General features: G+C 42.1%; 2 protein-coding genes across 4 annotated transcripts; both read left to right on the top strand.

Annotated features, from left to right (window-relative positions):
- The first annotated feature begins 621 nt into the window (after window positions 1-621).
- Window positions 622-25,358, top strand: LOC102683921 (E3 ubiquitin-protein ligase TRIM69-like). 3 transcript variants are annotated; one of them, XM_069188134.1, is made up of 8 exons: window positions 622-929; window positions 15,761-15,811; window positions 18,555-18,575; window positions 19,327-19,347; window positions 19,612-19,632; window positions 20,242-20,259; window positions 24,225-24,251; window positions 24,382-25,358. In XM_069188134.1, the coding sequence occupies exons 1-8, from the start codon at window positions 662-664 to the stop codon at window positions 24,921-24,923; spliced, it is 969 nt and encodes a 322-aa protein (XP_069044235.1). In that variant the 5' UTR covers window positions 622-661; the 3' UTR covers window positions 24,924-25,358. The 3 variants fall into 3 exon arrangements, with proteins under 3 accessions (XP_069044235.1, XP_069044234.1, XP_069044236.1); XM_069188133.1 differs by lacking the exon at window positions 622-929 and adding an exon at window positions 14,441-14,916; XM_069188135.1 differs by lacking the exons at window positions 622-929; window positions 19,612-19,632; window positions 20,242-20,259 and adding an exon at window positions 14,441-14,916.
- On the top strand, window positions 4,806-9,867 carry LOC138238151 (E3 ubiquitin-protein ligase TRIM69-like; the record flags this gene model as incomplete). Its single annotated transcript, XM_069188197.1, has 6 exons — window positions 4,806-4,899; window positions 5,305-5,325; window positions 6,782-6,799; window positions 7,458-7,475; window positions 8,570-8,596; window positions 8,727-9,867. Coding segments are annotated over 6 exons (750 nt in total), but the record flags the coding sequence as incomplete, so codon positions are not given.
- Window positions 25,359-26,140: the final 782 nt, after the last annotated feature.

Genomic DNA, 26,140 nt, shown 5'->3' on the forward strand with positions numbered 1-26,140 from the left:
AAAGTTCTAGCACTCGGACACACTGGTCGTTCCGTGGTTGTCCGGGCTGAGTCTCAGGATGGTCAGGAGGCGCGCTGCGAGAATGTCCTGCCCTTGGGAGCCTTCTGCTCCTGGGCCGTCCTGCCCTGGAATTCTCCTTTGAATTCCCTTTAGAATAGTCCACAGAATTCTCCACAGAATCCCTTCTGAATCTTACTGAATCTCTCAGGCTCTCTGTGTTGCCTGTTTTTACCTGGAGGAACTTCAGCTCGTTGATTGGCTGAAAGTTCCATGGGCATCAGAGTCCCACGTGGGTTACTCGGCCCTACCAGTCCCTGATTGGTTGATCAAGGTGAGATATGAGTCACTTACTCCTGACACTTAGGAATGCAGTCCAGATGTCCAACTGGCACTCCCTGGACAGATAGGCACCAATGGATGACCATTGATCATGATAGCCAGGCTTAGCTAAGTGCATCCCCCTTTGGGAGCTGTCCTTTATCAAAGGAACCTTAAATCAGCCTGCATGAATAGTTTCTCTGTGGCTGCACCACAGAGATGAACAGAGAAATGGGGCCTCATTTGGGAAAGCTCAGAACACTTAATTCTTTCTTATTAATAAGCCTCGCCGCTACAGTACTATAAATATCCACAGAGGAATTGGAGAAGAGATTTATAGAAAATGAGCTCAACCATCAAGGACCGGATCATGGACAGCCTGGACAGTCTGGATTCAGACAGGTTGAAGAAATTCAAGGAGAAGCTCATTGATATGGGAAAAGATGGCCAGTTCCCTAGAGCAGAAGTCGAAAAATATGATACGGTAGACCTGGCAACACGTCTGATTGCTGTCTATCAGGAACATGGAGCAGTTGAAAACACAATTAAAATTCTGCGTAACATTCACGAAAACAAAATCGCTTCAGATCTGGAAAACAGGATGAAAGTTGGTAAGTTCTAAAGGTGATTATTTTAAATCAGATTTATGTTTTGGTTCTCTACTTCACAGAATAGTTAAAATCTAAGTACTATGATATACTGTATATGTACATTGTGTTGTATTCACCGTGATCTATGCATGAAAGAAAAACAAAAGAAAAGTGTTCATTTATATTTTATAAATACACCTGTGCAATGATACTGACTGCACTGCAGTAGGTCAGAAAGATCATGAAACCTGCTGGGTGGCAGCTGAGTGCTGGAGTCTGGTTGTGAGAGTGTGGAGCTCCGTACTGTTACTGCAGTCATCACTGTTTCACCCGTACTGACATTTTCCTTCATTGTCATTGACAGATGACTCTTCCGACGAGGACGAGGATGATGAAGATGAGGATGAGGACGGTGAATATTTAACATTTATTTAACATTTTCAATATTTCAGAAGAGCTGCCATCTTGTCAGAACCTGCCATCCTCTCAGAACGTTTTGAATTAAGAAAATACAGAGAGAACAAAATGATTTTTGATCTACTCCTTTAGTTGAAAAATCAGTAACACAATACCTATTAAATCTCTATCCTCTGTTTTCCTTTGCCTGCAGATGACTTTGCTGGAGCTTTTGCTAACTAACTTAATTTTTTTTGGTTTTTGCATATTGTAAAACTGTTGCTGATTTATTAATACCTACAATTCTGAATAAGCAGGTATCTACTTCCTGTAATGGATATGAATTGTTGTGTACTGTAAACAGTTATGGGCGGCACGTTGGGAGACAGTAGTATATTGTGGTAGTAGAGACAGTGGTAATGTTACAGTAGTTGAGACAGTGGTAGTGGTAGTACTGACAATGGTAGTACTGACAGTGGTAGTGGTAGTGTCACAAAGCCTTCTTCAGGACCTTATGCAGATGGCAGAATCCGGAGGGGAGTGAGAGAAAAAGACTAGGAAAAAGCCGGAGTGGGATCCGGCGAAGGGTCGGGGGAATAAAGAGGGTAACGGGGCCAGGCGCTCCCAGCCCTGGACCCAGATGGTCAGGAGCCAGTTGTGAAGTCGATGCCATCAAGGCCCTCCTGGACTCACTGCTAAACGGGCTTCCAGGCGTCCATCTTCCAAAGCTGAGCCCAGGCTGGTAGGAGCGTCTGGCTTTTGTAGGACTGGGGCTGGAACCGGAGGCAGGTGTAGGAAATCAAAGATAAACAAGAAAGGGCTTCCTTGTCCTTAAGAAGAAGGGTAATGGTGGTAGAGCAGAGAAGTGCAGAGACCTTTTTGTGGGCAGTGGCTCAAAAGGGGAGAAGGGGCACTTTCCGGGGCAGGATTTGTTACATTAGAGTATCCTGGATGTAAATCAGTGCCCACTTGTATTTCTGTGTTTTTTAATTTTACAGGAAGTTTGGATGTGACTTCAGAGGGATTATAATATTCACAACCTTGGCAAAAAATGGTTGTCCATAATTGCTGATTAACATAATTGCTGTTTGATTAACAGACAATATATTATACACCCTCTACTGAGCATATGAGTGATAACATAGGGCGTAATCTAGAAATATTTTTGAGGTGAAAAAAAGATGTTTAAAAAATATGCTGAACATGTGGGTCGAATGTTAAGCCAGAATCGAATATCACCCCTAGGTTTTTTCATTTAGACTGAAGCTCAAGTACAGAACCATCTACAGATAGGGTTACAGGATTGGCATTACAAAGTTGATGGGGGGTGCCGATAAGCATGACTTCAGTCTTGTCGCAGTTCAGATGAAAGAAATTTTGAATCATCCAAGTTTTTGTCAGACATGCAATTAGATAAAATAGAGAAAGCCACATCAGTGTCAGGTTTGGTATGGATGTATCATCAGTATTATCAGCATGGAAATGATAGCTGAGGCCATGTGATCTTAAAAGCTGACCAAGTGGAAATATGTGTTGTGTCAAACAAATGACAGCAATCTGGGTGTCAGTGTAGCAGAAGTCTTCTTTATTACATATGCATATGGGAGCCTACCTCTTGCAGGCCAGACTCAAAGAAGTATTACAAAGAGTGGTCTTTTTGTACAGTAAAGTCTGTAAAACTTGTCCATAAAAGGGATTTGACATCGGCTGTGGACAAGAGTTAAGCAAGTTTCTCATTGTTTTTGTAACACTGCCAGGAACATATGGCAGTTATGCCTTGCGATTACAACAGACATGACAGGTCAGCATATACAGACAAATTGGAACTACATACTTTCACAACTGCTGGAGTGGAAAGTTTCAAGACAAGTGTTTAAGATATCAAAGACTTATAGAAGAATTAAGAATAATTTCTTCACATGTAAATGCCCAGTGTCGAGCCCTGAGGAACACCAGACTTAACAAGACCAATTTCAGACCTACTGTATACCCATTAAGACAGACAAAGTGACAGCGATCAGTGATGTAAGACTTGAACCACTTGAGAGCAGTGTCAGAAACTCCAAACACAGTCTCAAGATGAGAAAGTAAGATGTTATGGTCAACAGTGTCAAAAGCAGCACTGAGATCAAGAAGGATGAGTATAGAAAGAGAACCAGAATCAGAAGCTATTAGAAGATCGTTAGTGACTTTGACCAGGGCAGTTTCTGTGCTGTGAAGTTGACGGAAGCCAGATTGGAGGGGTTCGAAAAGGCTGTTTGTCATGAGGTGGTTAGGTAACTGAAATGTGACAGCACGTTCCAGAATTTTTGGAAGAAAGGGTAAGTTGGAGATGGGGAGAACATTGTTTAGATTGTCGAGAGCCATGTTAGGCTTTTTTGGCATGGGGGTAATGGCAGCAGTTTTGAGGACCGTTGGTACAATGTCAGTGCTCAAGGATTCATTTATAATATTGAGGACAATGGGACAGAGAGAAGAGAAACAGGACTGAAATAAAGTGGTGGGAATGGGATCTAAAATAGATGTGGTGGGTTTCATGTGCGTAACTAGTTTATTAAGGGATGTTGAGTCCAGAAGAGAGATGTTGGAGAGAGAAGAACCAGAAAAGTTCCTTTTGTAACACATCTTAACAAGAGGACAAAGCATAAAAAAGTTACCAATTACATGCAATACCAAATGCAATCTCTTTCCATCTTAAGAGCAAGAGTTCACATGATAGCACATCAAATCAAAGAATTTGATGGAATGGAATTACTACACACATAGACTGTATATTTTTTGTAAATAGGCTACAGGCAGTTTTGATTTTCATCAAAACTTAAGTCATACAATATTTACCGATGTAATCGTTCTGTTTCTGAGGTGTACGTAGAATGTAGCCTAAGGAACTGGCTTTTTTGATGACCATTTACCACTAGTTGTGCCCCAGTTATGAAGCGATGCACTCCCATTAGCTGCCTCCCTAAATTCTCTTTTTTCTCTCTTCTTTTTTATTCTGAAGGCTCTCCTGTTTCTGTGACTGAATCATATATATACATATGTACTGTATAAAGAATACGCATGTCAGCTGTTTATATCAAATTCAAAAAGACTGGCTCGTCTACTCAGTTAACTAAATTTTCTTAAGGAAATCTCAAATCTAACTAGTTAAGTAGCCATGCAGACATTAACTTGGCGAGTTCATCAGTTTGCAAACATAGAATAGGTGAATGAAAATAGTCTTTCTTAAACACAAAGTGCTCAATATGACATCCTTGCTGTATTACTTTTGTACAGTCCTTCTGAAAAATCTGTGTATCGTCTCACTGTTCAAAAATGTTTAACATGAGCACCACAGGTGTGAAGTCTGCATTGTACAGTATATTACACTGTTCCAAACATTTGATATAATGGTTGCACATTTCCACTAACTTTATAATGTGATGTAGATTACTTTGCCTCAACAGTTTTGAAATAAGCATAACCTATAATATTTGATATGTACCATCCTACTCCTTTTAAGAGAAAGCAGTGGCTAGTTCTGTATTGCTAAAGCAGGACATAAACCTGTCTGACTTTTGTGTTTCACCTGCAGATGAGTTTCCAAGACTACTGTGTAAGTAGTTTGTTTGTGTGCCTTTGTGTTTTAACATTGCTATTTTTCTCCTGACGAGTCAGTAAGTTTAAAAAGATACATATTAGATTCTTTGGTACACATATTGTATGTGTAGGTGTGCTTCTACAACACTGAAAGCTGTGACAATAACACTATTATTTCTTGTACATGCATGCCATTACATCTGCTGTTTCCTTTGAATCTACACTTAAAGGAAACTTTGTATAGAATGTAGGTCACAATGGATTACGACACCTGCTAAACAAAAGTGAGATGTTTTTCAAGATTTTCAATATAAGTAGGGTCTAGTATTCAAACTGTACTGTATGCTCATTAAACAAGAATCTCAGTTTAAATGAATATTAAAACCCGTCCAACACATGCTTTCCTCTATTTTGCCTGCAGGCCAGCTTGCTGTGGACCTGGGTGAGTAGCCAAAGTGTTGCAGAACTTCATTTACATGATTCCTGAAAGAGCAGACTAACTGGACAGAGACACAATGCAGTCAATGCTGGAAAGGATCAATGCTAACCACTGCTCCACCTTGCCGGCCTTATTACCAGCTCACAAGCCAGAACATTATTAAAATAAACAGTATTTTGTGTTTTGGGATGGTTTTCCTGGGATTATGTGCATTAAATTAAAATTCTGTAAAATTACTATGTAAGTGGTATGATGAGCAAAGTCAACAGCTGGTAGCCAACATCTGTAAGTAATCATAATAAGATCAGATCCACACCAGAGATTCCTCTGCTGAGTGAAATATTAATAAGAAAATGAAAAAAAAAACAATGCAGAGGAAAAAAAAAACAATAAGAATCTCCCAGGTTATACACTACATGATGTAGGAAAATAGATTCTTCAGTATTAATTGTTGGTGTTCTTTGTAATTTCAAGAATTAATACAGAGATCATCCTGTTTGTTTTCACTACTGCCATGACAACAGTATTATTGGAATGTTCCAGTGCTGTAGTGACAGTAGCAGGAAAAGATGTAGTGACAAAAGTAGTGCAGTAGTGACAGCAATAATCACAGTAATAGTGACAGTATTAGCAACAGTAGTGACAGCAGTGACTGTAGCAATAAATGTTGTAGAGACAGTAGTAGTATATAGTGGTAGTAGTGTCAGCAGTAGCAACTGCAAAAGTGACAGTAGAGACATTTTAAGTGACAGTATTAGTGAGAGCAGTAGTGACAGAAGTGACAGTAGTACTGACAGTAGTAGTGCAGTGGTGGCAGTAGTGACAGCAGTGGTGTGTGCCTGTGCTGTTGGTATCTCAGGGCTGAGTATCACTAGAAGATCAGTGTTTACAGGCTGAATGTAATGTGAAATAATGAAAGTGTAACAAAGCATAGTTCAGGACTCTATGGAGACGGTATAATCTGGAAGTACTGTAAGTGGAGAAGAACATCAGGGGAAGGTACAGCAGGATAGGACAGGTTGATAGACAGGGAGGCATGATGACTGTGATCCGGTGCTCAGGTGGCGTGGTTCTGCCAAAAGTTCAGATAGTCCAAGTGGGGAATCCTGGGTGCAGTCCGAAGTCCAAAATCCATCCAAGACAAGACAAACACAGTTAAAATCAAGAACAGGATCTGGAACAGGGACAGGGAATAAAACCAAGGTAATGAGGCCAGGCGCTCAGATAGTCAGGACGCCGCGGTGAAGCCGATGCCGTCGGGTCACTCCTGGCTAGGAATAGCAAGAGCAGCAGGCTTAAATAAGGAGACAGAACAGGGGGCAGGTACTCAACTACAATAGAAGGGATTACGATCGGGACAGAAAGTGAGTTCACTGCTATCTCCCCACCAGCACAAGGTAAGGAAAAAAGCACCTCTCAGTTATTTGATTTTTACAGAATTTTTTTTCTTATTTTACAGAAAGATGCAGACCAAGAGGTAAGGAAAATAGGCTTTGTTTTACTCAGCCAAAAAGGTTCAGTTGGATGTGTTCTACTTAGTAAGTTACACCATACCTGTATACTTAATACGTATTTCTTTAAATAATGTATGGATTAGAATCTAATGCAATTATTGAATTTCATATTAGAAAATGTCTGTGTTTTATTGTTCCCTTAAATTTCAGAGATGTTCTTCTCCGCTGTGACATCAGTGGCTGTCCTAGTGAATAGGTTTCTCAGATTCTTTGTCCTCTGTAACGGTTTGATAAAGCACGCTCACTGACGTGCAAACAGCATCAATATGGTTGTTTCTGTTCATGTCAAATGTGGGAGGAGTTTCTGAAATATCCCCTCCTGGGGGGGCAGGTTTGCTGTCCCAGGAGTCTGAATGATCTTCTAGATCCCATCTCCCCAAATAAAAGAGTGAGCAACACATCCTCTTTTACCCTTCTGTGTCGTTCCTTCCTTCTGTTCTTGAACTCTCTGATTTCTGTGCTGTTGGCATCTCAGCGCTGAGTATCACTAGAAGATCAGTGTTTACAGGCTGCATGTGATGTGAGCTAATGAAAGAGAGTTCACGGCCATCTCCCTGCCAGCACAGGGCGAGGAAAAAAGAACCTCCCAGATCTCTGATACCTTTTTTCTTATTTTTACAGAAAGATGCAGACCTGCAGGTAAGGAAAATCTGTTTTGTATTACTCGGCCAAAAAGGTTCAGTTGGATGTGTTCTACTAAGTGAGTTATGCTATACCTATATACTTAATACATATTTCTTTAGATACTGTATGGATTAGAATCTAATGCAATTATTGAATTTCATATTAGAAAATGTCTGTGTTTTATTGTTCCCTTAAATTCCAGAGATTTTCTCCTCCGCTGTGACATCAGTGGCTGTCCTAGTGAATAGGTTTCTCAGATTCTGCTTCTTTGTCTGTTGTAACGATTTGATAAAGTACTGCCATTGACGTGTAAACAACATCAATATGGTTGTTTCTGATCAGGCCAAATGTGGGAGGAGTTTCTGAAATATCCCCACCTTGGGGGGCAGGTTTACTGTCCCAGGAGCCTGAATTATCTTCTAGGTCCCATCTCCCCAATAAAACAATGAGCATCATATCCTCTTTTACCTTTCTCATTTCCTCCTTCTGTTCTTGAACTCTCTGTTGTTTCTGATATTTGCTAAGCAGTTTTTTTTGTTTTTAAAGAACACATAGAGTCAGAAACTTGGTTTTATGTCCCATGAGAAGACTGATGCCTTTATACAATTCAGTGTCCCCATTATATGTAGCCATTGATGTCACAGCTGGATATACTCACCCTGACACACAAGATCATCCTGCTGCACACCTGATCTCAACACAGACAGCAGTGAAGACACACCTGTTCGCATACCTGAACTCAACACAGACAGTAGTGAAGACACACCTGTTCACACACCTGAACTCAACACAGACAGCAGTGAAGACACATCTGTTCACACACCTCATCTCAACACAGACAGCAGTGAGACACACCTGTTCACACACCTAATCTCAACACAGACAGCAGTGAAGACACATCTGTTCACACACCTCATCTCAACACAGACAGCAGTGAGACACACCTGTTCACACACCTGAACTCAACGCAGACAGCAGTGAAGACACATCTGTTCACATACCTGATCTCAACACACACAGCAGTGAAGACACACCTGTTACTTCCTCCAGCTGACACAAACAAAAATTCTGGAACAAAGTTTTCAGCTTTTGTTTCTTTCTCTTTACAGAACTTGAGAGTGCACACAGGAATGCAGGTGAGACTGTTTGGTTTCTCAAGCATTCATCAATCTCATTAAAATATACAAAGTACAGGTTCAGTGCACTGGGATTACTTAACACTGTTCATCCACAGATCTTCTCATTCGTCTCCTTTCTTGTCTATAGTGGACGTGACTCTGGACCCCAGAACAGCTCATCCCAGCCTCATTGTGTCGAGGAATGGGAAACAAGTTAGACATGGTGACATACGACAGGATCTCCCCGACAATCCAGAGAGATTTACTTCCTGTGTCAATGTCCTGGGAAAGGATGGGTTCACCTCAGGTCGACACTACTGGGAGGTGAAGGTGAAAAATAAGTCCGCCTGGACTTTAGGAGTTGTCAGAGAGTCCATCAAAAGGAAGGGGCAGATCACACTGTGCCCTGAGGCTGGCATCTGGACTGTGTGGCTGAGGGGTGGGACATACACAGCAAATTCCACTGTCCCTGTTGACCTCCGGCTGGCCCAGAAGCCCCGGAAGGTGGGGGTGTATGTGGATTATGAGGGGGGGCAGGTCTCCTTTTACAATGTGGAGGAGGAGTCTCATATTTATACGTTCACTTGCAACTTCAGGGAGAAGATCTACCCGTTCTTCAGCCCCTGTACCAATGATGGGGGTGAAAACTCCAGTAGCCACTCACTGACAGGAGTGATGAAAGCTCCACTGATCATCACTCCTGTCAGTCCCTCTGAGTGACACATAATATCTATAGGAGGGGCAGCATGTATAATAACTGTTGTGTATTTTGGGTTCATTGACTTTTTGTTCTGTTTGTGTTGTGTTGTTGACTAGTATGCATATTGTGTTCTGTTTTTTGATCACGCAGTTTTGTGACTCGAGCTCCTTTTCTTCTGATTTCTGATTCCCTATAGGATCTAGCATTTCAAACATCACCATAGCCTGTGAGAGTTACAATAATAACATTTACTGTAGATCAGCAATATCCAAAAGCAACATGGAATTATTACATTTGTGAAAGCTATCAGCCAGAGATTTTCATGAAAATCATTCTGCTTTCAAAGTTACTGTACTAATAAAAAAGTGAAGGCTGTACAAATTCTAAAGCTGATTATTTCGAAAAATAAATATGTTTTTTTCTGTATTTTAACCTGCCACCTCTGCTGCCTTTTAGTCTCTAGCAAAATTGTAAAGACAAAGAGAGGAAGTATTAAAATTACAATGAAAGCTAAAATAAAGTTTTCCTGTATATTGAAACAGTAATAATCTCTTATGTTCACATAACGGACTTAAGAAAACACTGTACAAACAACCCCAGTGAATGCACTTTCTCTGATTGTTTAGAGATTGTCCACACAGTACAGCAGATGTAAGTGAGTTTATGATCGGTGACCTCAGGTCTATATGTGGAATAACTACATGCAGACAGCACCCCAGGTCCGGAACTGAACCCCAGACCCCAGCAATGAAAGGCAGCAATGCTGTTTCACAGATGTCGGAAGGGACGAACCGTGGAGAGACAGGAGAGCAGAAAAAGACCCTATGCATAGCGGAGGAACAGGGGTTAGCCCGGGCTCAGCAGTGCAGGAGTCGTATGCCCTCATGCAGCGGATGTGGGGTGATTTGGATGCTCGGCGGGTCTCAAGACATCTGAACGTCAATGCTGAGTAAAGGTGAATGAGAGACACGGAAATATATAGCCCCAGAGAGAGAGACACCGGACAGCAAAGGACAGGAAACTAGGTACGGGATAGAGTAGGATATCTGTGGGAGGGGCAGCATGTATAATAACGATTGTGTATTTTGGGTTCATTGACTTGCTGTTGTGTTTGTGTTGTGTTGTGGACTAGCAGGCATATTGTGCTATGTTTATTGATCAGACAGTTTCGTTACTCGATCTCCTTTTCCACTGATTTCTGATTCTCTATAGGAGCAAGCATTTCAAACATCCCCGCAGCCTGTGAGAATTAGAAAAAATAACATTTAGCGAAGCAATATCCAAAAGCAACATGGAATTATTAAATCAGTGAGGACTGTCAGCCAGAGATTTTCAAGAAAATCATTATGCTTTCAAAGCTGCTAATCAAAAAGTGAAGGCTGCAAAAATCCTAAAACCGATTATTTAGAAAAATAAATTAAGTTTTTAAAATGTCCAGTTCATTTTCTGTATTTTAACCTGTCCGCTGTACTGCCTCCTAGTCTCTCTCAAAAATGTAAAGACAAAGAGAGGAAGATACTGAAATTACAATGAAAGCTAAAATAAATATTATCAGTATATTGAAAAATCTCCTTTGTTCACATAACGGTTGGACATAAGACAATAGAAACGACCCCAGTGAATGCTTTCTCTGATTGTTTAGAGATTTTCCACACAGTACAGCAGATGTAAGTGAGTTTATGATTGGTGACCTCAGCTCTATTTGTGGAATAATACATGCAGACAGCTCCCCAGGTCTGGAACTGAACCCCAGACCCCAGCAATGAAACACAGCAATCCTGATCACTGCACCCCCATGCTGCTTATCCCTTTAATCTGGAAATGCCCCTGCTCTACAAGACAGTAGCTGTTTATAAATAATTTTTTATCTGTTATGTGTTAAAAAAGCATGCTTCTCAATGAAATGGTATTCTTCTTTCTTAAATATATAATTTGTTCAGCATTGGTACCACATTTTGTTCATTTGCTTTATGCTAAAAACGTGGATACCCACACTCTCAGTCAAACAGTAAACTGCTTACTGGATTCCTCACAGATAAATAAATCCACACTGGGGATTTGCTCATCCATCTAAACCTCTTCTAACCACTTCTCCTAATTCAGGGTCATGGCAGTACCCAGTCCCAACAAGCAACAGGAGAAAGACAGGATACACCCTGGACAGGACAACCACCCCATCACAGGGCAGGCAGACACACAGACACACAGACACACTGGACAGGACACCACCAGGAGGAAACCCACATGAACACGGAGAACAGGCAAACTCCACAAAGACAGCACCCCAGGAATTAGGCCCAGGGCCGCAGCAATGTGAAACAACATTGCTCACCACTCTGCCACCTTGGAATCTTCAAATGGAAGAACAAACTTTCTCTGGATTGAAATCCAGTCCAGTCCAGTCAAAGTCAAACCAAACCAGCCTCACGGGTTAAAAGGAAATTTTTTGTTGTGTTACAAAAAGATTCAAAGTAAAGAAAGAAATATTCCTGAATAACAAACACATACAGTATCATACAGTATACGAAATACTATAAAATGATGCACTACATTGAACACAGAATCCACCAATTTACCAATAAATACTTTAATACTGTAAATAGTTTTATAACAGTTGAGATGAGACACTGAATAGCCTCAGAGTAGATGCTACTGCAGAACTGCTCTAGATTTGAGACAGGAAACTCATTCACAATTTAAGAAGCTTGTGGTTAAGAAAAGGCTATAACAAAGATGAAAGCGGACTTAATATATGACAAGTGAAACAGAAACACGAAGGGTTTTACAAACTGACACCTCACCTCCGTGCTTCTTGTGTGACCTAAAGCACGTCCCTCTGCCTTTGTAATTATCTCTGAACTGCAGAGAAAAACCAAGGTCTGTCAACAGTTCTTCCACTTCCATTTTCCAGATCAAGTCTTCAAAATTGCCTTGACAGCAAAAGCAGAGACTTCTAATAAAATTATTACAATATAGCACCTATAAAAAAAAACTATTTTAAAATGCAGAGGAAAATATTTATACATTGCAGGTATAGGGAGAAGTCCAATTATTTCACTTAGATTAAGTGTTATTAAAGATTTCTAGTAAGGTTTGTGTGCCTTTACCTATAGCCTGTTGCTTGTTACAGGAATGTAGCTAAAGAGGAACCGTTCTGTGATCTCAGTCGCAGGATGATCTAAAGGTCTTTGTATGTGGGAAGACTTTCCTAGGACAGTCCAGATCCAGTTGTCCATAAGCCCTAAGATGGATGTCCACTGCAAGCTCCTGAATGTCCAGCAGATAGCCAAGATACCTGGGCTGGACATAATCTTAAAAGTCACAGGCCATGGACAATCATCAAAGAAGATTATCAACCAGCCAGAGACCTGACGGGAATGGGGACACACTCCACCTGGTAGCTTCTTGACCAATCACCAACTGTATTTTCCCCAGTTAAAAAGTTGTGCATCACCTCTAACTTTCCCGCTGAACCAATTTGGCTGACTGACAACAGAACCATGTGCCAGCCACACTTGTTGTCTAAACTTTGGTACTTAAACGTTTTTCTGAAGCTCCAAGTTTGAGACTAAGCCAGTACTTAAAGACAGAATTATTTAAGCATCAATGCAGCAGAGCACAGATTGGACAGCACTGTGACAGACACAGTCAGCTTTTCCCCTATCGGTCTCCGCTGGAGTTACGAATCCACGTTTGTGGTTGAGTATAATATAATATCGACTATTACTGTCCTCGAGAATTCTATTGTTACATTAACACATGTTGATACCAATTTAATTCATTTAAGTAACACTATTTACTTATTAGAACCTGAATATTGATGTGTTTATAAGGAGCTAGTGTAATTGATCTTGTACTATGTGTATTATCCTTGTTTTATGAAACATTCCTTTATACTCATTATAGCTCAATAATTCTCATGTGCCATCTGAATCAAATCCGACTCTTGTGTATTTACCTCAAATGCTTTTATGTACAAATTGTTTTATACTTAAATAGATGCATTCTGTGTGTTGTGAATCCTCCTGAAGAGTCCCTGTTGTTCTGCTGATTGATTCCTAATAGCCAAAGTAAACTCACACTGTTTACTGTTACAACTAAATATTCTGTCAGTAAATTCACACAAAACCCCCAAACAGGTCTCCACTGGATTAAGGTATATTCCAAGCAATATAACTGCAGGCCAATAGACTCCACAGGTTAAGATTTGTCATCAGATGGGTTGATCAACAAATGTTTCCTGTAAGGTCACAGGTCAGCGGTGTGTATCTGTGGTCACTGATAAGTTCATACACACTCACTGTCCATGTGGGACTCCTGCTCTGCTCCTTGTGGGAGCAGTCTTGTGGGATTCTTCCCCATTGTCGTCATAAAGCCTGGAGAAGCCCGTGCCTGTTCACTGGTCTCTGAGCCCAAACAGCCACAGTTCACCCCAGATCACCCCAGCAGTGATTAATGTCAGAGGTACATTAATTGGGAGAACTGTTCACTGGTCTCTGAGCCCAGACAGTCACAGTTCACCCCAGATCACCCCAGCAGTGATTAATGTCAGAGGTACATTAATTGTGAGAACTGTTCACTGGTGTCTGAGCCCTGGAAGCCCATTGGGATTTTTATAGCTCATTCGAAAAACGGCAATGCAGTGTGTGCAGAGTAACAGCAGTGCTTTTGAGTTTTCAAGTGCATATCTTGATGTAATCAAGTCTCAAAGCCTTACCCCTTCCAGTGGAGGAATAACTGCTGATCAAAGTCATGAAAAGACAAAGTCTTGGAGGAATAACTGCTTATCTAATGAATTCCAAGGGGCAAGACGAGCTGTGGACTTTGTAACAGTTAACGCTTGTTTCGTTCTTACTGTACTGTAAATATTTTCACTGGAAAAAAATACTCTTGGTTCTCATTGTAGGAAATGATGTAATACTTGTTTAATGCAAGTGGAAAAAAATCCTGATTATCATGATCTTTAAATTGAACAATAAGAAAAATAATAACTGAATTTAGGAAGGTATGAGGTTTATTTAGGCAAGTAAAAGTTTTATTTAGCTCACCAGGACAGAAAAAAAGTTCTGACATAGCAGCTACCCAATATCCCACCCCAAGACACACTTGTGAAACAGCAGGTTTGAAGAGTGACTTCAGCAAGTCAAAACCACAGAGAAGAACTCTGACAGAGAGACGACATACATTCTGTAACTACTTATATATTGTACTGTAACTGTACCGTATAGTTTGCTAGAAATCACCTCAGTTTTCATTTTTATTGGTATTCAACAAAGCAACTGGGTTAAACTTTAACTTTTTTTACAGTGCATTTGGTGTAATTGTGCTATAAATATTCACAGAGAAACTGTGAGAAGAGCTTTATAGAAAATGAGCTCAACCATCAAGGACCACATCATCCACAGCCTGGAGAGTCTGGATTCAGACAGGTTGAAGAGATTTAAGGACAAGCTCATTGACATGGGAGAAGGAGGCAAGTTCCCTAGAGCAGAAGTCATCAACTATGATGCTATAGAGCTGGCAACACGTCTGATTGCTGTCTATCAGGAACACGGCGCTGTTAAAAAGACAATTGCAATTCTGCGTGGCATTCACGAAAACAAAGTCGCTTCAGATCTGGAAAGCAAGATAGAATGTGGTAAGTTCTAAAGGTGATTCTTTTAAAATCAGACTCATTTTTTGGTGTTTTACTTCACAGAATAGTTAAAAGCTTGTGTTGTTGTTCTTCTCTTTCTTAAAGAGAGGTTTCCTTTTCAGATCTATATTGAATGTCTCATCACAGTAAAAGAGGTTAAATATACAGTAGCTGTTCATTATTAGAGTATACTGATAGAAATGGAGGATGTCATAACAAATAAGGGGACCTTATGTTTACTTAAGCTATGTATTCTGTTTTTAAAAACAAGCAAAATGCTTCATAAAACAAGTGTCTCTACACAGTTGTAAATGAAAGGTCAGGAGAGGGTCAAACCCTGATCTCACCCACTGACACCTTCCCATGTATGCACTTCATGAGCCTGTGTGACTCTCCTCCCTCCTGCACGAGGTCATTGTGCTTCAGCAGCTTCCTGGCTCATCCAGACACACAGGTTGCCATTCTGACAGCCACTGGCAAGTTCAGAAAACAAGTTGAGATCAGGCCCCTACTCAGAACAGAAACTTGAGTCACTCATTGTGACTTTATTCTAGTTCTGGAGTTCTGTATGCACATTATCTACATATCGTGATATACTGTATATGTGCACTGTATTGTACCGTGATCTATGCATGAAAGAAAAACAAATGAAAAGTGTTCATTAATATTTTATAAATAAATCTGTGCAATGATACTGACTGCACTGCAGTAGGTCAGAAAGATCATGAAATCTGCTGGGTGGCAGCTGTGTGCTGGAGTCTGGTTGTGAGAGTGTGGAGCTCCGTACTGTTACTGCAGTCATCACTGTTTCACCCGTACTGACATTTTCCTTCATTGTCATTGACAGATGACTCTTCTGATGAGGACGAGGATGATGATGAAGATGAGGATGAGGAAGGTGAGTATTTAACATTTATTTAACATTTTCAATATGTCAGAAGAGCTGCCATCTTGTCAGAACCTGCCATCCTCTCACAATGTTTTGGATAATGAAGAACAGAGAACAGAGAGAACAAAACAATTTTCTGATCTGATCCTTCATTCCTGAGACTCATTCCTGTACCAGTAACACAATACCTATTAAATCTGTGTCCTCTGTTTTCCTTTGCCTTCTGATGACATTTTTCTGGAGCCTTAGCTAAGTAACTTGAGTGTTTTTGGTTTGAATCTGCTTCCTGTAGTGGACATGAATTGTTGGGTACTGTACACAGTTATGGTCAGAGCGTTGTTGGCATTGCTGACTTGCAGCGCTGAGGCCCTGGGTTCACTTCCGGATTGGGAGTGCTGTCTGTGTGGAGTTGACATGTTCTCCCCGTGTTGTTTCTGCAGCTGCTCTTATTTCCTCTGATAATCCAAAGACATGCTGACAGGTTAACTGGCTCCTGGGAAATCTTCTCTATGACTTTGACATAAATCTGGGCCTTCATACCTGTTCTGTTTCTGATTTGATCTTAACAAAGCCCTTTGTTTCAGGGAAGAGAAAGAGCTATCTCAAGGCAGGTTAAAATAACAATAAGTGGGTTCATCTCTAAAACCTCAATGGTCACAAACGTTGCTGCATTTCATTTCCTCTTAAATAAGAACGACTCATTACCAATCAACTGGTAGAACCTGCAGGACCAAGATAATGAGAAGGAATCAGCTCTTCATGGGATGAGCTTGTAAGGGATAATGAAAGTAAAATACATTCACACCTTCATGCCAGATACATGAGAACATAAGAAAGTGTGCAAAGAAGCGTGAGGCCACTTAGTCCATTTTGCTTGTATGGTTTTTAGTTTGAAAAACTATACTTCCTGTTCCTGATGCTCACGAGAGGTTTACATTTCGGGGGCAGACTCTGTAATTTTGCAGTGAACAGTGGATTTTGTTACTTTCATTCACACGCTTATGAGACTGTTGCCTCATTGACACTTGTTTTGGGATTTTCTTTTCTCCTCTGATATTTTGCTAGAGAATTGACTGCACTAGTGACAACAGTAGTGTACTGTAGTAGTGAGAGCTGTAGTGATAGTAGTGACAGAAGTAGTGTCAGTGGTAGTGGTAGTGACAGTAGTAGTGACTGCAGTGAAGTAGTGACAGTAGTATTAGAGGGAACGACAGTAGTAGTAATAGTAGTGACAGCAGAATTGGTATTAGTATCAGCGGTAGTGACTGCACTAAAATAGTGACAGTAGTGATAGAAGTAGTTCAGGCGGGTAGCTGCGTCAGCATGCATAGGCTGCAAAGGAACAAGTAATAGGTTTATTCCATGCTGAAAAAAAGAAGAAAGAGAACACAACGTTTCGCCAGTGGAGCCTTCTTCAGGTGTGAGAGAGACAAGGCAGTAGGCAAAGGTAATGTAGCAGGAGAACAAAGGTTGGGAGGGAGGAGGAGCGAGAGGTGGGAGCAGGGGACAGAAAGAGAGGCCAATCAAGAGGTGTAAAGTCAGAATGGGTGCAGAGAGGTGTGAAATGAAACTTCCAATGAATGGAGAAGATTTAAAAGAACAGTAGTCTGTCGTTAAGAGAAGGGAGAATGTGTGATCCTAGCTGCAGAATAATTTTGGTTTTGGTAGTCTTTCTGATGTATGAGTTCGGAAAACTGTCTTTGAGAACACAGACGGAGAGATTAGAGTGGTCGTGGCCGTCAGAGGTGAAATGAGAAACAATGGGCTTGGAGAGATCTTTAATCTTCACAGCCCTGACGTGTTCTCTGAAGTGGTCTCCGAGTCTCATTCCTGTTTCTCCAATGTAGATGGCTGGGCATTTGCTGCAAGAGACAAAGTAAATAAGGTTGCTGGAGGTGCAAGATGCCATCTGGGCGATCCGGAATTGTCCTGAGGGGCCTTGAACGAGTGTGGTGTTGGATGTGTACTTGCAGGTGATACAGCAAGCTCTGTTGCATGGGAAACATCCTGGTGTAGATGGTTGTTGAGGCCAGTCAAGGGAGCTGTGAACAAGAAGATTATGCAGATTAGGTGGTTGGCGATATGAGATGATGGGGCGATCAGAAAAGAGGGCCCCAATGGAGGGATCATCCTGTTGGATGGAAAAGTTGTGGATAATAGTCCTGGGGATAGGAAGTGTGTTAGGGTGGTAGGGAAGCACCAAAGGAATGCAGTTGTTACGTCGGGAGTTCCTGATCGGGTTGATGGTCCTGGGGGTGTTTTTGGCTCGGGCAAGGGCCCTGTCAATCACACTGCTGGGGTATCCTCTGTTGATGAAAAAGGAGTACATTTCGAGGGCTTGGTTCTCGAAGTCGATGTCGTCACTGCATAGTTGTCATAACCTAAGGAACTGTGAAAAAGGGAGAGAGTTTTTAGTGTGTTTGGGGTGAAATGAGCTGTACAGTAGTAGCTGTAGTAGTAGTGACAGTAGTGGCACTAATGATGATAGTAGTGACCGCAGTAGTGATCTCAAACTTCCATCATCAGCATGAAAAATATAATTAAAAAAATACTGCAGGTCTTGATCTACAATAAATCTTTGCAAGGATGCTGTATATACAGTACAACAGGTCTGCTGTGTGCACTAACGAAACCAGGAGGATCACACAACAGATCATCAGTGCAATTACTGTTTTCAGCACTGATGAATTTTATCATGGTTTTTATTTTTCTTTATCTTTTTCTGACCTGTTTTTTTTATTTGTATTGACAGATGAGAGTTCTAAAGAGAAGGGTAAGTTTTAAACATTTTTGGTAACATAAGAGAAGGAAGAATTGCAACATTGAAATTCTTGATCATGGTTGAAGCATAACTTTCAGATGTTCACAATTTTTTCTTCAGATGATTGTATTTACTCCACAAAAAGTACTAGAAATGCCTGCGCTTTATATTTCAGTGCTCCTAACACAATATTGTAGCAGACGTGGAGTTAATAAAGGAATAACCATGGCAACATTCTTCAGTAGCGCGCGCACACACACACTCTTTACTTAGAGACCTCAGTCAGCCAGTAACCAGGCAACAGAGACTTTAACACCAAACTCAAGAAGAGCTAAACACACACAAGCACAGTAATGGGAACATGTAGATTTAGGGTTAATAAGCCTCATGGGATGAAACAGGGGTAACCAACAGTCAACTATGTACACAATGCTTCTTAGTCTTTATTTACATAGTCAGGGTTAATTAGTGGTCATCCTGCAGACCCCCAGTCCATCCCCCAGCTACGTTTCCCAGCCGTTAGCCGGGTGTGCATCCGCCAAGACACCAGGCGTGGGCGCTACAATATTTCATATAATGGTTGCACATTTCCAGTAAGAATTTTAATGTGATGTACATTTCATCGTCTTGAACAGTTATGAAATATGCATAAACTAAATTCAGTTGAACTATTGATTTGGTTCCCCTGAAGAGAAAGCAGTGAATAGGTCTGTATTGCTAAAGTAGAAGTTAAACCTGTGTGACTTTTGTGTTTTACCCACAGATAAGCTTTTAAAACAACTGCGTAAGTACTCTGTCTTTGTGTGTCTTTGTGTTTTAACACTGCAATTGTCCTACCGATGAAAGTACTGATGTTTAGACAGACAGATGCTACAGTAGCGTCTTTTGGACTCATATGTGCATGTCTGCTTCTACTACACTGAAAGCTGTGACAATAACATAACCCAAGCAGTCTAGCATTCAAACTGCATGTACATTAAGCAAGAATCTCAGTTTAAATGAATATTAAAACCCGTCCAACACATGCTTTCCTCTATTTTGCCTGCAGGCCGGCTTGCTGTGGAGCTGGGTGAGTAGCCAAAGTGTTGCAGAACTTCATTTACAAGATTCCTGAAAGAGTAGACCAGGGGTTCTTAACCTTTTTGAGAGTTCGACCCTTTTTTGGGGTTACTAATATTTTGCGATTACCCGCCGCCCCGCCCGTCTCCACACACACAGACACATTTAAAAACTGTCATGTTGTATAAATTGTAAGCCTACTCACTTAATAATAATAATAACAACTATAATTTTAATTTATATACATTTTTACAGTGACAGTAGCAGTAATAGGTGTGATAATAGTAGTGCAGTAGTATTGACAGTAGTGACATTATCAGTGACAGCATACTGACACTATTAGTGACAATGGTGGTGACAGTAGAAGTGCAGTAGTGGTAGTGACAGCAGTCTCGACATCAGTAGGAACTGTAGTAGTGACAGCAGAAGTGGCTGCACTTTTGACAGTAAGTAGAGTCTTGACAGCAGTAGTGACAGTAGTACTGACAGTAGTAGTGCAGTGGTGGCAGTAGTGACAGTAGTAGTGTGTGCCTGTGCTGTTGGCATCTCATCTCAGGTCTGAGCATAGATGATCAGTGTTTACAGGCTGCTTAATACATTTTGTTCTTTCTTTTTATAGAAAGATGCAGACCTGGAGGTAAGGAAATAATGTCCTCTGTAACAAAACTCCAATGGCTCAGTTGGGTGTTCTACTAAGTGTGTCTACTCAACTGTGTATTTAATACATATTTCATTCTTCTGTTGTGTCACAGGGAGGGCTGGAGGAGTGCCCAAGTGAATTCTTTCTAAATAGAATGATGGCTCAGCCACAATAGCACTTAAGTGCCAAAGTGGTGGTTTATTTGGACACTGCTCCCCATAAACCAACAATACAATTACAGTATATATAGTGCAAAATAAGAACTCAATAGAACAAAAATACACAAAAACTCACAAACACTTCCTCTGAGAGCTATAAGCCAGGAGTCCCACCACCCTTAGGTCCTATCAGCGAACTCAGCTGCCTGGCCCACAGTCAGGTGTTTTGGGTTCACCTCTGTCTGCTGCTTCCTCTGTCCTGCGGCCAAGTCATCCTTTTCCTCCTCCACCTTACACACCATCAGCAAGGTCTGCCCAGGGCATTGTGTGTGTGAGGTGAAACACTATTGGTCTACATGTTTGAGGAACAACCAAACGCTTGTTCCCCGTCTCCCCGTTTGCGCCTGTCTCTCCAACTATTATCAATGGAATAAACAACCCCACAATGATATTCTGTTTTAGGATTCCTACTCTCCACACATTTTTAAACAACGGTTGCAGAGACAAGTCATCAAGCTGTAAAGAAGCAATGTTATCAGGACTTCTCATCCCTGGACAGCAAGACCAGATCCATCAATCTTAGACGTTGGAGTACCCAATTATTTTGCAATGCGCCGCTGGCGGCGTGTTTTTCTTGGCCCTTTAGTTCCTCCCTCACACGGACTATCATCATTGACCGGGAGTGGCTGCAAACCAGCTCTTGCTTGGGCTTTTGTAAAGACCGCACATGATGTTTGTATCCTAGTTTGATTCTCAGAACTGTTCATTTTTTAACAAGTCTGTTATTACAGGCAGATTATGTCTGCTGGCAGCTCTGGAACAACTCCTGCATTTAACAAGTACTGTACATCTGTGCATCCACCCCCACAGTTAGTTCTGTCATAGGGTGTTTCTGTTTTTCCCTATGTACACCTTAAATGATTGGTTTCCAAAATCAATTTTACTATCAGGGACAAGGGACTGTTTAACCAGAGTCATTGAACTGCCTGTATCCAGTAGAGCTGTTACTTCCTGACCATTAATTATAACAGGGCAATTTGCTAAATTACCAGCACTCTCACCATCTTTTTCCACCCAGGAAAGTCTCCCTCCCTTGGGACATAACAGAAACCAGATAGTTTCGGCTTACACACAGCGCAGGTAAAGACTTTATGTCCTGACTATGGTCTTCATCTTGGCCTCCCCCTGCATCCTTCTTGTCTCAGTAGTGCTACCATTAAGGTCCAGGCTGTCCCTGGTACCTCTGGGCATAGAAGATAAGTGTCGTTGATGTTCTCCTTGTTGGGCGTTGATGTATTGAAGAGCCAGCTTGGCTTCTGTCAACCCATTGGCTGGCTTACAGTATGTTCTTTCCCCCAGGTCCTGGTGTCACACATAGCAACTGCTCCCAAATGATGACCTTGGCAATCTCCTCTTTGTAACACTGCTCTGGGTGAATCCATCTTCTGTATAGACCGTTCAGGCCTTGTTGGTTTCCATAGGCATTTCTCCTGGTGGAATTGTGGTCATCCTGAAACGCTGTCGGTATGTTTCTGGCGATATGTAAAATTTAGTAAGTAATGCTTCCTTTGGGTCACTGTACGTGTTGGATCGGTCCTCATCCACGGCATTAATTCTCCAAGGCCTTGCCTGTGAGCAGAGGCACTAGCCAACAGGCCCACTCCTTCTCCGGCCAATTCCAGGTTCTGACCATGTGCTCAAATCGCTGGAGATAGTTTTTGATCTCCTCACCTTGCTGGTAGGGGGGCCATCTTAGGTTCTTTCCGGAACATGCTCTCTGCTGAAGCACGTGTAGCAGACAAGGGTGTTGAACGCGGTGGACCCCGATCCTGATCTGATGTGGTGCGTTGTCATGGTGCTGGACTACCTGCTGTCTCCACGCTTCCTGGTGTTGCTCCCCAAGCCTGCGTAGCTAGTGCTACCCTGGGCACAACTAAGATCTCCTGAAGGGGGGATTAAAGTCCACGTAATTCTTCCAAATGCCCCTCCTCTCTCTTCTGTTGCCAAGACAGAAAGTCTTGGAGAAGGGCCACCATCTCCCCTTGAGGTTCTGTCATTGGTGCAGGTCCAACAGCTGTTGGTCGTAGAGAGGTGACTCTGGGCCACGCCCCCAGCTCCTCACAACATCCTTCCTCATCCACTTCCTCTGATGATGTCACGGTGCCCCAAGGCTCCTCTGCTTTGAGCTGTGGCAGTGCCTTTGCTTGTGAACGAAGGCCTGCCTGTTTTCTCCAGGGACACACTGTCCTTCGGCTAGCCATCCCATGGCTGCCACCATGGTACTGAATCTAACCATATTAGACGATTTCTGCATTTTAAAATATGTATTTAAAGTGGTTACCTTATATCCCAGAGATTTTCATCTCTGCTGTGCAGGTTTCTTAGATTCTGCTACTTAGTGCTCTGTAATATTTTGATAAAGTACTCCTGTTCATGTGTTCACGTTCATATGGTTATTATGGTTATCGTGCCCTCTCTGTGTTGTTTCTCCTTTGCTGCTTGGCAGCACTTTTGCATTAAAAATACATTTACCTAGCACTTTTCTGGACACTTCACTCAAAGCTTTTTACAGGAACAGGGACTCCCCTCCACCACCATTTATTTGCTCCTGTGTGGATGATGTGCCATTATAATCATCACACATCACCATTCAGTAGGGAGGAGAACAGAGTGATGAATTCAGTTCACAGATGGGGGTTAGTTGGAGGCCATGACTGGTAAGGACCTGGGAGAAATTTAGTCAGGACAGTGCGGTAACACCTCTACTCTTTTCAAGAAACAGTCTGGGATTTACCTTCAAAAGGATGGCACCTTTATACAGTACCCATTCTGTGTATCCATTGATGTCACATTTCCTGTTTCATGTCTTGATTTGTCTTTATGTGGGAGTTTGCTCTCCATAGCAGTTCCTGCATAGTCAGGTCTGCTCTTTCTATGGAGGCACCTGCTCCTCTGGCTTGTTGTTTTATGAGAAGGGGCTCTCTGAAGCAAGACCTTGAAGTCAGGATCCTGCTTGTATACTGAGGTCATAGCCCTCCTCACAGGAGTCTGAGCATTTTATCTGTCCCAGAGCTTCTGACTGTGAAGCAGTGAGGCAGAGCTGAGGCTCAGGGACAGAGAGCAGCTTAAACTCCACTGTGGGAGGAGCAGCATCACACAGCAGTTTCTCCTGCTGGACACACCCCCCCTGACACACAAGGTCACCCTGCTGAACACCTGATCTCAACACAGACAGCAGTAAAGACTCACCTGTTCACACATCCGATCTCAACACAGACAGTAACGAAGACACACCTGTTCACCGGAAATATTAGTGAGGACCCTGTGCAGAAATACCAGGACGATCTCTAGAGGCGTAGTCGATATAACAATCTGAGGTCCAAAAGCTGAAGGGGAACAAGTACAAACCCAGAAGCGGAGCCATAAGCCTGGAGGAAGACAAGAGTTGAAACCAGAACAATAATCAAAGTACCAAAACCAAAACCAGGAGATGTGGTTGAAGAATAAACCAGGGTCAGGAAACCAAAAACCAAGTACTGTAGTAAGTAATAGCGAAAGACAAAGTAGATCTAACCAGGAAAAACCCTAATACTGAGCACAGGGGAGAGTGTGAAGCAGCATTAAATAGGCTGGGGTAAATGGGCTAATTGGGAACCGTGCTGGAATGCGAGGTGGAATGACGAGTCCTCCGGGGGCGTGGCGTAACAGACAGCAGTGAAAACAACCTGTTTTTATCTCCAGCTGGACACAGACAGAAATTTTGATGTTTTTTTTTCTGGAACTATCGTTTCTTTCTCTTTACAGAATTTGAGAGCGCACGCACTAATGCAGGTGAGACTATTTGTTTTCTCAAGCATTCATCAATCTCATTAAAATATACAAAGTACAGGTTCAGTGAGCTGGGATTGCTTAACACTGTTCATCATCAGCTCTTCTCATTGGTCTCCTTTCTTGTCTATAGTGGACGTGACTCTGGACCCCAGAACAGCTCATCCCAGCCTCATTGTGTCGAGGAATGGGAAACAAGTTAGACATGGTGACATACGACAGGATCTCCCCGACAATCCAGAGAGATTTACTTCCTGTGTCGATGTCCTGGGAAAGGATGGGATCACCTCAGGTCGACACTACTGGGAGGTGAAAGTGAAAAATAAGTCAGCCTGGACTTTAGGAGTTGTCAGAGAGTCGATTAAAAGGAAGGGGCAGATCACACTGTCCCCTGAGAAAGGTTTCTGGACTGTGTGGCTGAGGAAAGGAAAGTATGAAGCAATAACAACCCCTTCTTTCGACCTCCCCCTGACCATGAAGCCCCGGAAGGTGGGGGTGTATGTGGATTATGAGGGGGGGCAGGTCTCCTTTTACAATGTGGAGGAGGAGTCTCATATTTATACGTTCACTTGCAACTTCAGGGAGAAGATCTACCCTTTCTTCGGCCCCTGTACCAATGATGGGGGTAAAAACTCAGCCCCTCTGATCATCACTCCTGTCAGTCCCTCTGAGTGACACACAACATCTGTGGAGGGGGCAGCATGTATAATAACTGCTGTGTATTTTGGGTTCACTAATTTGCCACAGATTGGGTGTACTATTATTTTGTGTTGGGTTTGTTGATCAAACAACAAATAAAATGCCTTCAGTTTTGTTACTCGAGCTTCACTCCAATTATTAAAATTCAATTATTTAATCTGTAAGGGCTGTCAGTCGGACAATATGATTTAAAAATTACTAGTAAAAAGTGAAGGTTGTAAAAATTCTAAAACCTTTTAGAAAAAAATCATTTTTTTTAAATTGTTGTTCATTTTATGTATTTTAACCTGCCTGCTCTTCCGTGTATCTAGCAACAATGTGAACAGAAAGGCACAAAGATACTGGAACTACACTGAAAACAAACATTAAGATTTATGTTGAAAAAGGGAATAAACTCCTTTCTTGACGTAACATTGGACTTAACCCTTTATTCTGTAGCTGTTTATTTATTATTTTTTATCTTGTGAGATTAAAGAAACATGCCTCTCAAAGAAATGGGTTTCGTTTTCAAAGAAATAATTTGTTTAGCATTGTTACCACATTTTGTTCTTTTGCTTTACTCAAAAGGCCAAATTTGTAACGGGAGCCAGTTCAGACTCCCGTGTAGTGCATATTTTGGACCCTATGCAGACGGTAAAATCCGGAAGAGACTGGAGAAGGACAACAGGTAAACACGACAGGGTCAGGATTGGTTGACTGACAGGGGGTCGTGACAATGGTGAACTGGTGCTTGGGGGGCGTGGCACAGGCGAGCAAGTCCAAAACTATCCAGAAGGGGAAACCAGGGAGCAGTCCAAAAGTCCATAGCCGGCAGATCCATCCGAAACAAAAACTAGACAAGGATAAAAACCGGAACGGGATCCGGTGCAGGAAGAGGGAGAATAAAAATGGGATAACGGGGCCAGGCGCTCTGAGCCCCGGACTCAGCTGGGTCGGGACGCCGATAGGAGGCCTGTGCCCTCAAGCCGCGGACTTGATGGTAGGCAGGCCGCCGGGCGTCCGTCTTCCAATGCAGAGCCGCGAGTAGCAAGAGCACCCAGCTTAAATAAGGAGGGGCAGGACTGAGGGCAGGTGCACAGAATCAGCAAAATGTGAAAGAGCTTCTTCCCCATTGTCGTCATAAAGCCTGGAGAAGCCCGTGCCTGTTCACTGGTCTCTGAGCCCAAACAGCCACAGTTCACCCCAGATCACCC

This window comes from Lepisosteus oculatus, chromosome 4 (assembly GCF_040954835.1).
Source record: "Lepisosteus oculatus isolate fLepOcu1 chromosome 4, fLepOcu1.hap2, whole genome shotgun sequence".
In the NCBI taxonomy this organism is placed as follows: domain Eukaryota; kingdom Metazoa; phylum Chordata; class Actinopteri; order Semionotiformes; family Lepisosteidae; genus Lepisosteus; species Lepisosteus oculatus.

Bases quoted from the DNA above. Each gene is read 5' to 3' on its own strand.
- LOC102683921 (XM_069188134.1), top strand. From the start codon at position 662: ATGAGCTCAACCATCAAGGACCGGATCATGGACAGCCTGGACAGTCTG. The intron at 15,812-18,554 runs GTGAGTATTTAA...TTGTATTGACAG, and splicing joins TGAAGATGAGGATGAGGAAG to ATGAGAGTTCTAAAGAGAAG. The intron at 18,576-19,326 runs GTAAGTTTTAAA...TTTTACCCACAG, and splicing joins TGAGAGTTCTAAAGAGAAGG to ATAAGCTTTTAAAACAACTG.